General features: G+C 45.8%; 1 protein-coding gene across 1 annotated transcript in view; it reads left to right on the forward strand.

Moving 5' to 3' along the window:
• Positions 1-12159, forward strand: part of Dnah8 (dynein axonemal heavy chain 8) — a 233474-nt gene that overhangs the window by 204318 nt on the left and 16997 nt on the right. Inside the window, exons 88-90 of the mRNA XM_028885049.2 lie at positions 3377-3533; positions 6096-6248; positions 7310-7499. Coding sequence (XP_028740882.1) covers positions 3377-3533; positions 6096-6248; positions 7310-7499 — 500 coding nt within the window. The remainder of the gene's footprint in view (positions 1-3376; positions 3534-6095; positions 6249-7309; positions 7500-12159) is intronic.

Consider the following 12159-nt stretch of genomic DNA (forward strand, 5'->3'; position numbering starts at 1 on the left):
AGAGATGGCTAGGTGGTTAGAGGTGCTTACTTTGCTTCCAGAAGGCCTGAGTTTGCCTCCCAGCACCCATGTCAGGCAGGTCACAACTCCCTATTACTCCAGCTCCAGGGAACCTGATGCCCTCTTCTGGCCTCCATCGGCATTACACACACACAGGCAGACATACACACACATGCATGCAAATAACAAGTATTTATTTTTTTACTTTTGTTAACTCTTATTTTGAAATTCACATATGTAAAGGGTAAAATGGAGACAATTCCCAAACTTTGGGTGGAATTACAAACGTTCACTCTATCATGAGCACTCTTACAATGACCACACGGACCGAAAGCCCCGTGTATAAAATGTGATGCCATGTGCATTTACCGTGGCTACAACTCCCTGCGAAGTTGCATACATGTCTGGATCCACATGTGGTATTGTACCTGTTCATCATGCCAGATAGGAATGCTGGAGACAGGGGCATGTCCTTCTCTTCAACTCCCTTCACAAAGGAGGTCAAACCCTGGCTCTGCAGGATCCTTTGGCTCCCAGAGAACACAGTTCCTCCATAAGTGGAAAGCAGGATGCTGCTATCAGGAGCTCCTTGGGTGTCTGACAGTTGCTGCATTGAGTTACACAGAAGGATGTTTAATTCACACTTAGGCATGCTGAGAGAAAACGGTGTCATTCACTCCCTTATGCTGAAGAAAAACATCCGCCGTCAGCTGAGGGCCTTTCTGGCTGCTGTGGTTTGTGAGGTGTGCTTTAATGTCCCCCAAACATTTGCCACTGATTCATCTCTGACAAGTTCTTTGCACTTGAGATGGGCTTTGCCCATGGAGGTAGGAGGGTGTCTATTTCTAAAAAAGGAAATGGTTTTGCAATTTTGTTATAAAATCATATTTTCCTAATACACTATCTTGAAAGTCATACCTTCTGAGACTAAACAATACAGAGGAATATGAAAGAAAAAGTAATGATTATAGAAAAAGCTTATCATGCAGAAATACCACTGTCAAAATACCCTTCTAGACACTTCTATATTCTAAAATACACCTTTTTAGTACCTGTACACAAAATACTAAATAAAGATAGGAGCCTAGTTATTTGTTTTGTTTGCTTTCTTGTTTGTTTGGTTTTGTGGGTTTGTTGTCATCAGAGATAGGGTCTCTGTAGACTAGAGTATGCTGGAACCCACTATGAACACCAGGTTGGACTTAGGCTCCTGACTGTCTTCCTGCCTCAGCCTCCCAGGTGCTGGGATCATAGACGTGAACCAGTCTGGGTTCATAACTGGTTTTTGTAGCATCCTATTTTATTCTGAATTTTAGATGACATCTCACTTTAACAATGAAGCTAGAACTACTTCCTCATTTTTATCAACTATATAGCTTTTTATAGGCCTTTAGTTGGATTTATTGTTAGAAATACAGTTACACGATTATGTATTTAAAAACTTCTTTATTGCATTTGGAGTATATATGGAGTAAATATAAAATAATATTTAAACTGTTTAAAATAAGAAGAGTCAACATAAGATGTTGCCATTCTTTTGCTTTTAAAAATAGTGTGTGTGTGTGTGTGTGTGTGTGTGTGTGTGTGTGTGTGTGTGTATGTGTGTGGTATGAGCATGTGTGCACAAGTGGGTATGGTGTGTGCATGTGTGCCTTGTGGGTTCATTTGCCCATGTATGGAGGTCAGGGGTCAACATCAGGATGTCTTCCTCAATCACTATCTACCTTATTTTTGAGACAGAGCTCTCTAAACCTGGAGCTTGCCATTTTGGCTAGACTGGCTAGCCAATGAGCCCCGGAGATCTGCCTATCTCCACCCCCAACACCAGGACTACAGACACACAGAACCATGCCGGGTTTTCAGTGTGAGTGCTGAGGAGCAAAGTCAGGACCTCTGCTTCCATAGCAAACGTGTCGTCCGCCCAGCCGTCTTCCGAGTCCCAGATGTTGCTATTTTATACCGCTTTTTTTCCTGTTTCCCTTTCCCCTCCTCTTCGGCCCTTTGCCGATTCTACTTCTCCTCTCTTCCAATCTGAAAGTCATACATTTATTTTAAATGTTCGTAACTGCTTCTGAGTCCAGCTCCGGGGGACCCAACACTCTTTCTGGCCTCTGAACACTGCACTCACATATGTATAAACACACAGACACACTGACATATACACATAGATATAAATGAGCAAATAAATTCTTAAGGAAAAGTAACCCAAAGCACTCCCCTCTTGACATTTCAGGATTTTAATTTTATCTTGTTTTTTAACCCCACAACTGGATTTACAGTGTTGTTTTACCCTATAATACTTGTTTAGGGTCACCCAAGCATTGGCCCATTCTTTTCTACATTTCAAAACTTGCAGGGAATTGCCTTTCTCCTCTCTGAACTGTGCTGTGTAGAATCTTCTCAAGCGTCAGCCTGATGATGGCCCACTCTTGCGTGCTTCTCCAAAGATATGTTATTGTTGTCCTCCTTGGTTTTTGAAAAAAATAATTTTAACAAAGTCTAATCTGCCCCTTAAAATTCCTAAATTTAGATGGAGAATAAAAATAGAGTAAGTTTACAGAATTGTGTGACCATCGCCGCAGTGAAATTCTAGACCATCTCTATGCCCCAGAAAAGAAACCGTGTACCCGTTTGTGGTTAATCTCCACTGCTACATCCAGCTCCCATGCAACTGGTGATCTATTTTCTTGTCCCCTCCCCTTGACATTTCCTATGCTGCCGTACCCAGCATTTTACGTGGGTGCTGGGGATTTGAACTCGGCTCCTCATGCTTGTATCATAAGCGCTTTACCAACTGAGTCATCTTTTCAGGCCCCAAGGAGTGAACCTTCAAGACGGGCAGCTGCATTTGAGTAGGTGGGAGGGAGGGACAGCAGTAGATCACCACGGCAACCAGAAACCCAAGCAGACCAGACCAGAGAGATTTGAGTAGCACATAATCCAAGGAGGGAGAAAAGATGGTTCTGTTCCATGTCGTGGACTGTCATATTCTGGTAGATGGCTTGTGCCCAGTTCTTGAGCTGGGGAGGATAGACGGTGTGCTCACGTCCAGCCCAAGCTGCTGCGTAAGCAAGAGACAGTCAAGGTAATTTGGGTCACCAAAGACACTTAAGGAATCTCTTTATCTGGAGGTGAAGGACTACCACTGTGATGCTCTTGACGCCATATTAGAAGCCAACAGAAACCCCGGGTGTTCCCGTTCCTGTAGGCTGACGGTGAAGTTTCTTTTCTTTCCTCCTTTCCCCTCGCCTCCCCTTTCTTTTTCTCGTCCGTCGCTGGCTTTGTTTGAAGAGATCCCACGCTTTAGCTTGGGTGGTTATCTCCAAGGCTGTGTTTGCCTTCCTCACCCTGAGCGCTCGGTCACTCTTTCTGTCAGGTACCAGAGTAATACAGCTTCGGATGTCCTCGAAACCATCACCAACATTCAACCCAAAGAGAGTGGCGGTGGCGTGGGCGAGACACGGGAGGCCATCGTCTACAGGCTGTCTGAGGACATGCTGAGCAAGCTGCCGCCTGACTATGTGCCTCATGAGGTAAGACATACCCTTCCTGCTGGACGAGATCCTGGGAGGTGAGGGGCGCCCCCCCCTTCCATGTATCACATACCATTCATGTGGAGGTCAGAGTACACCCTACAAAAGTTGGCTGTCTCCTCCCATCATGTGGGTCCTAGGGATCAAACTCAGGTGGTTTGGGCTGGAAGCATCTTTGCCCCTGGAGCCATCTCACCAGCCCTTCTTTTATTTTATAGAAGCATGTTATTGAAAAATGAAATCTGTAAATTGAGACCTAATTATGCCATTAGCTTCCACAGTACAAATGGAGTCCCATTACTGTAGACAGCTGCTCCCAGAAGCATTGTGAGAAGCTTGCAAGAGACCACAGCAAGTCTTTGATTTTATTAATAAACAGTTTATGCTAAACTATAATCATGCATGAAATATAGTCAGCATTAAAATTATACTCTTTTCTAGGGTGTTCCCCTTCTGTTACAATTATTATTATATTTTAATTATGAAGAAATAGGTCATGTTATATTGCCTGGGCCAGCCTAGAATTCTTGGGCTCAAGTGATCCCTCTGCCTTGGCCTCCTGAGTAGCCGGGACTATAGGTCCAAGTTATGCTCAACAAGGTTCTCTATTAAAACCTGCAGCTGGGAACTAGAGAGAGAGCTCAGCAGTTAAAAGGACTTGCTGTTCTATCAGAGGTCCTGGGTTCAGTTCTCAGCACTCACATCAGGTGGCTCACAACTCCAGTTCCAGGGGACCTGATTTCCTTCTTCTGACCTGGACAGGCAGCTATGTGTGCATGGTACACATACATACATGCAGATGCCAGGATGTTCCTCATGTCCTATTTGTGGGACTAAAGTGGTCTTTTTATAATGTCTTGTTCCCCAAAGAGTGAATTGCCACAGGGTCGTTGTAAACAAAGGATGCTGTGTGTGCCGTCCTAGGCTGACGAGTTCAGGATGGAGACAGAGCAGAGCACTGGAGACTGAAAACACAATAGGGATGTGGCTCAGTTGGCAGTGTGTGCCCAGCATGCATCAGGCCCTGGGTTGGATTCCCAGCCCTGCATGGACTGGGTGTGGTGATGCACACCTGTAATCCTAGCACTCAGGAGGGCAAGGCAGGAGCATCAGAAGTTCAAAGTCATCCTTAGCTCTATAGCAAGGTTAATGCCAGCCTGAGATCCTATTTCTTAATAAAATAAAATGAAGGTTTTTAGATGCTAAAATTTAGAGACTGGAGAGATGGCTCATTGGTTTAGAACACTTGGCAGCTCTGACAGAGGACCTGGGTTCCGCTCCCAGGACCCATGGAGGGCAACTCAAAACCACTTATAACTTCAGTCCTGGGGAATCTTCTGACTGCTGAAGATGCCCACCCATACATGCACATACAATGCGTGTGTGCATGCGCACATGCACACACACAATTTTTTTAAAAATTGTAAATGATGGAGTTAGAGACACCCAAAAGTTAGTAAGTGGGACTGAGAGCCCTGGTCCTCCCCTGGCTGGCTGGACTGTGCTGTTGGTGTTATCTGCTCTGCCCTGCTCAGGTGGCCCCACTCAGGCCAGTGGCTTTTATGTAGTAGTTTTCTCCGTTCATCTGTGACTCCCGGGGGATGTCACAGCTGCTGTACAGTGGAGACGCTTGCAGCTGGAAGAACTTGCTTAACATCCCACGGCACAGGAAGGGCTGTAGGCAAGAGGGCCCCTCAGCTGCTGGCCTCCTCGTGGTTCTTTGGAGTCCTCCTTGGGTCACATCTTCTACTTTGTGTCTCCATCACCCTTCCACTCCCAGAACCTCTTGGACTGTGGCCATCAGAAAGTTCAAGACCTCTCCTGGGTTCCTGCTGGTTTCCGTAGTCAATCTCTTCTTGCCATGTGTCACTAAACCGAAATGTGAATGTATATTGGCTTATTAATTAATTAATCATTATATTTTATAGTTCCCACCATGGGAGGCTTTGGTATTGATCTCTTTCATGTGGTCAATAAATGATTTGCCAACAGGAACAAGTGATAGGTCACTTAGTGGCTCTCCCACGAAGCCAAATATTTTCACTGATTAGATTAGGGAAAGCCATTTTTAGCCTCCATAGCTGAGGCAACCATGATCTGCAGTTAATTGTATTCACCGGTAACTGTTCTGTAAAGATTTGGGCTGTATTAACTTTTTGTGACATTTCTAATAACAACTCTGTAAGGGTAATGGGAACAAAAAGTCCTGCTGTACTCTTGTGAAGGTTAGATTGCAAAAGAATATTGAGCTGACACTTAATACATTTGAAAGAGGAAATGGGTACGATTTTATTTCAGCTTTTTAAAGAACATTTCCAATTATCAACTAAGTGCAATCAGTAGGATATAAAAATCATTTAAGTTGAACAGAAGTTTTTGAAGCTCAGAAAATGGGGGATTTAACAGCCAGTCTGGTTCTGCAAGAGATAGTTTCTAGTTCATTGGGTCTTGTGGAGACACAGCCAGAGAAAGAGAAAGAATAGAGAACGGGAGAGGTCATTTGGAAGGGAAATGATGAATGACTCTTTAAAAAAAATTATTGTGTGCTCTCCTTTGTTTTAGGTGAAAGCTCGGCTGATAAAGATGGGACACCTTAATTCAATGAACATATTTCTTAGACAAGAGATTGACAGAATGCAGAAAGTCATTTCCATACTCCGAAGTAGCCTGAGTGATCTCAAATTGGCTATTGAAGGGACAATCATCATGAGTGAGGTAGGCACCTCCCTCTTCTGGTTTCCTTCTTTCTTTTTTTCTTTCTTTACATCTCTCTTTCTCTCCCTGCATGTGTGTATCTGTGTGTGCACATGTTCATTTTTGTGTGGTTATACACGTGTCTATGTGTGTATGTGTGTGTGTGTGTGTGTGTGTGTATACACATGCGAGAGATCCTGCATGTTGAGGACAACCTCAAATGTCATTCCTCAGTCACTATTTATTTATTTGTTTGTTTGTTTTTTGAAACAGGGTCTCAGCCCTAGATGTCCTAGAACTAGCTCTGTAGACCAGGCTGGCCTTGAACTCACAGAGACAGACACTTTTCCTTGTGAGGCAGAGTCTCTCACTGGGACCTGTGTCTCACCCATTAGGCTAGGGTAACTGGCCAGTGATCACTAGAGATCCTCTGATCTCTGCCTCCTCAGTCCTGGGATTGTAATGCACACTCCCACACTCAGATATTTTTATGTGGCTTTTGAGAGTCTCAGGTCCTCATGCCTGCAAGGTAATCAATTTACTAACAACTGTCTTCCCAGCTCCCCAATAATGTTTTCTATTCATGAATTTCTAAAGCCATTATTTTTAATATTTATTCATTTTTATATGTATGAGTGTTTTGCCTACATATATGTACATGCACTATATATGTGCAGTACCCACTGATACGAGAAGAGGGTACCATATCCCCTGGAACTGGAGTTACAGACAATTGTGAGCCACCATGTGGGTGCTGGGAACCGAACCCAAGTTCTCCACAAGAGCAGCAGGTACTCTTAACTGCTGAGCCATCTCCAGCCCACAAAGCCACTATTTTTTAAAAGTTATGATTTTCCATTTTAATCATGTATATGTCTGTGTGTTTGTGTGTCACATGTATGTGCACAAGAGTCAGAAGAGGGCGTTGATCCCCTGAAGTTGAAATTGCAGGTAGTCATGAACCACTTGACATGGATGCTGGGAACCAAACTCAGGTTCTCTGCAAGAGCAACATGTGATCTTTGGTGCCGAGCCATGTCTCCCACTTCCTTAGTCACACATCTTACCCTTGTCTTCTTCAGAACTTGAGAGATGCGCTGGACAACATGTACGATGCTCGCATACCTCAGCTCTGGAAGAGGGTGTCCTGGGATTCCTCCACCCTCGGCTTCTGGTTCACTGAGCTTCTGGAGAGGAACTCTCAGTTTTCCACGTGGATATTTGAAGGGAGGCCTAACGTGTTCTGGATGACTGGTTTCTTTAACCCCCAAGGTAGGTGCTCCCAGGGGAGTGGGCTGACTTCGAAGTTCATGAGCAGCTGGATGGCAGGCAGCATTGCATGCTGACGGTATACTCCATAAGGCCGTGTGGTCCTACAGCTGGCGGGTGCTGGGGACAGCCCTCCAGAGGTCCAAGAGTACACAGAAGCCTTTGAAATCCTTTCTGTCACTTTCGTCCCACTGTGCAGTGGCCAACCCCCCCCCCTTTTTTCCTGTTCACCTACGTGAGTAAGCTATGGCCTGTGGTGAAAGGGTTAAAAAAAAATCTCCTCTCAAACTCCAGTTTTTAACTGTTGATGGGAAAGTCAAAACAGGGCGAAGGAGATGGGTCATTTGGGAAGGTGCTTGCCATACGGCATGAGGGCCTGAGTTTGATTCTCAATAGATCCAGTCCTGGTGGTGCTGGGAGGCTTCAGACTGGAGGAGCCTGGGGGATTGGTGGCCAGCCAGGCTAGTCAAATGGACACGCTCCAGGTTCCATGAGAGACTTCATCTAAGAGGATGGGGGGGAGGGCGATGACCCCACTGTTCGCACTGGCTGCTCTTGCGAAGGACCTAGGATTTGTTCTCAGCATCCACACAGTGGTTCACAGCCATCTGTAGCTTCAGCTCTAGGGGACCCACATGTGACGTACATATATCCAGCAAAACACTCATATACATAAAATAAAAAGAGATCCCTAAAAAGTTGAAAAATAAGGTGGAGATAGAGGAAGATGCCTGACATTGACCGTTGACCTCCATTCATATGTGCACACACGGTAACATGTGCCCCCCCCCACACAAATAATGGATAATAATAAAATAAAGCCGAAGTATGAGACTCTGGAGATGTGCCCAAAATTGCTGATTTAGGTTAGAAAATTAAACTTGAAAAAAACTGAGTGAGCTTTGGCCAGGAGGTAGGGGTAGAGGGTAGAGGGGTCTTTCTCCCCTCTCCCTGAAAGCACACTGCTGTTCTGCATCATCCATCCCTGCATTTTAGAAACATTCTCTGAGAAAGTTGCTGACTTGATGCCATGGAGTTTGTAGGGTCTAGAGAGCTAGCAACATTGTGTCATCACAGTGTAGGTAGTCTTACTTCAAATAATTCTCAGCTAGAGGAAGGGATTTGGATGTCTATATGCTCAGAACCCCGATAGCTTCACCTGTCGGTGAGTTAAGAAGCATTCATTCAAGCTGGGGGGGTGGGGGGGTGGCACACACCTTTAATCCCAGCACTCGCACTCGGGAGGCAGAAACAAGTGGATCTCTCTGCGAGTTTGAGGCCAGCCTGGTCTACAGAGTGAGTTCCAGGATAGCCAGGGCTGTTACACAGAGAAACCCTGTCTCAGAAAGAAAAAAAAAGAAGTGTCCATTCTTACTAATTTGGGAGGAATCACTGCTACATGCAGCAATAAGGGTAAACTCATTAATAATGCTGAGTGAAGGCAGCCCAGTGAACACTGCAGTGCCCTGTAGGAGTCCATCCTACGAAGGCCAAGGATGGGCACAGTGAATGCAGGGTGATGGAAGACAGGATCATGGTCTCCCCTTTTATGAAGGCACAGCAGGACTTCCTGGGGTCTGGGACGTACTGTTTCTTGGCCCTGCATGTGGGTGACACAGCTCTTTCTTTGGTGACAATCTACTGAGCCGTACACTCTATACACTCAGTTACTTCTTAGAAGTAGAATTTAAGCAACTATCATGCCTTTAAAGCATGCATTCCCTTGTCCTCTGTGCATACATGTTCATTTGTTGGATGCACATTCTTTTTTAGATGAATTAGTATGTGTGTGTGTGTGTGTGTGTGTGTGTGAGAGAGAGAGAGAGAGAGAGAGAGAGAGAGAGAGAGAGAGAGAGAGAGAGAGAGGAGAAGATGGGAGCATATATGCCATTGTGTGTAGGGAGAGTCAGGACAACTTTGTGGAATTGGTTCTCTCCTATCTTGATGTGGCTTGTGAGGATTGAACTCAGGTCATGAGACTTGCTCAGCAAGTGCTATACCCACTGAGCAATCTTGCCAGCTTCTGTGCCGTGCATTTCCAAGTGCCTTAACATTTTCTCAATTTATAGCATGGACCATGGCAATTTCTACCTCCACAACAAGTTACACAGAGTAATAGATCCAGGGTATCTGATGCCCTCTTCTGGCCTCCACAGGCACTGCACTCACGTGCGCAGATACACACATAATTAAAACTAAAAAATAAATATTTTAAAGATTTATTCTTATTTTACATGTATACGTGTGGGTCCGAGTGCATGTAACATGTAACAGAGAGTGTTGGCTCACCAAAGCTGGAGTTACAGGGAGTTGGAAGCCACTCAGTGTAGTTGTTAGGCACTAAGCCTGGATCTTCTATAAGAACAGCCAGTGCTCTGAACCCCTGAGTAATCTCAGTAGGCCCTAAATTCTTTTTGAAAAATTTTAATATAGATGGGCATGTTGGTGCCACCCACCAACAAGACAAACCCCTTTTTCATCCTTTACTTCTGCGTCCATGGGAGACTCTTGATGTTTTCTCTCAAGGCTGCATCTTAGAAAGTCCACGCTGAATTCAAGCCAGCACCCTACCCTTTGTAGACACGCACAGTCTCACACACCCACACCCTTATCCATGATCGCTTTCTTCTGGCTGCTTAGCAGCCTGGAGGTCACCTCTTCCTGCACAGAAATCACATCCTTGCTTCCTTTTCCCCCTCCTGGCAGAAGGGACAAATTACTTTCCCGTTCCACATCAGTTGGCCACATCTGACAAACAGAGAGCTTCTCGGCCCCTCCCCTCCCGACGTGTGTCTGCAGGCAGTGTCCGAACAGATAAGGGTTCTCCAACATTAACAACGGATCTCATCCGGTAGGAACTCACCTCCCGAGTCTTGTGTCTTCTTCCCAAGTCACTGCGATAAAAATCATCTCATTCTTTTAGTTCAAAACATTTAAGGGGATGGCTTTAAAAATAGCACCCCACACATTTAAGTAAAAAAGCACACATTTGTGCTGTCCACAAAGAGGCTGAAGTTTACCACAACTACAAGGAGTTTGGGGCCTGGCAGGCGAGCTCAGAGGGTCAAGGCCCTTGCCACCAAGGCTGACGACCTGAATTCGAACTGCAGGACCCACACTGTGGAAAGAGAAGAAGCTGCAGTAAGTTGTCCTTTGACCTCCCACCCCCCACATGTGTGCTGTGTCGTGCACCCCCCACGATAAATGAACGGAATGAATTTAAACTAAATTTATTCACATGTGAACATTTTTATCACCTCATAATACTTTAGTCTCTGGTATCTTACACCGTGTGTGGTGTATTTCCCATCAGGCCCGTTCTTCTCAGACTTAGGTGACTTGAGGTCCGTGCTACCATAACGACAGGTGACATCCTTCATTTGCCCCCACCCCACCCCCAACCCCCACCCCGCCCCACCCCACCCGTCAACATCCCAGCCATCACTCACTTTGCAGCATCCCTCACTTGTGACTGGCTTGATTTTTATTTTATTTTATTTTATTTTTGGTCTGGCATATTTGAAGAGGCTGAGTCATACACCGAAGAGCCTCACCTGGTATTTTCAGGCCCCTTCACAATTATGTCTGTGGCCATTGATGAGCTCAGCCACGTGGACAATTAGACCGGATGATTAAAATGGTCAAGCGCGCCGCATCGGTGACCCTGTTCTGTTTGTCTGGATGGCGCTGCGTCTTCGCTGGGTGGGTGGGGGTACTCGCCACCAGATTCTGCAGACCTGGAGAGCCCGTCTCTTTCGTTAGCTTGCCCGGGCAGGTTTGAGCACGTGGAATTCTCAACCTCTTTAAGGCTGTGATTCTCAGAGCCCTCAAAGGAATTTTTTTTTTTTGGCCTTCCCCCTGCGCCCTGTACCATTCTCAGGGCGTTATGTACACATGATTTGTATTCTGGTGTGTGTGTGTGTGTGTGTGTGTGTGTGTGTGTGTGTGTGTGTCCCCTGTATATGGGGATGTGGCTAAACCAGTAGGGATGAAATATAGGGAGGCGGACTTCAAGCTCGGACACCGACTCCTTTGTGATGCCCTCATATTAATAGCCACATTTTGTCATTTAATGCCGCGAATGACTCACAGGTGTGCTAACAACGTGACGGTGGAGGCTGGCGTGCTCCCTGGGCCTCGCACCTCGGTATTAGATTGACGCCCACAGCCACAATCATTTTCCAAATGCTTAAGTCAGTCTGGAGCTTGGTGCCGTTTAGATACCTTCGTTTTGGTTCCCATGTCTCCCCAAGCCAGACCAGTCACTTGCGGCAGATATCAATGCCAACTTATTCGTTCACAGGAATCAAGATTTTTCACTTAGAAGGGCTGTCGCCGAAGCAAAGAGATGGGTCATTTTTTGTCCTGTTTTCTTGCTCCCCCCCCCCACCGTGTGTGTGTGTGTGTGTGTGTGTGTGTGTGTGTGTGTGTGTGTGTGTGTGTGTGTTCGAGGGAGAGTGTTTTCAGAGCAATGCAATTCCGAATGCTCTTTTTGAGAACAGCTCCAAGAGCTGCTGTTTTGTCAAGGTGGAGCGTGGGCCAAGGGTTAATAGACTTTCAGGATTGGAAAGGAACCAGGAAAAACTTCTCGTCTCGTGTCAGTTCTTTGGCTGTTTCCTCGTGCCCCTACAGAGGGACCCCCCGCCGCTGCACTCAGTGAAAA

Source organism: Peromyscus leucopus, chromosome 16_21, assembly GCF_004664715.2.
Source record: "Peromyscus leucopus breed LL Stock chromosome 16_21, UCI_PerLeu_2.1, whole genome shotgun sequence".
Taxonomy (NCBI): Eukaryota; Metazoa; Chordata; class Mammalia; order Rodentia; family Cricetidae; genus Peromyscus; species Peromyscus leucopus.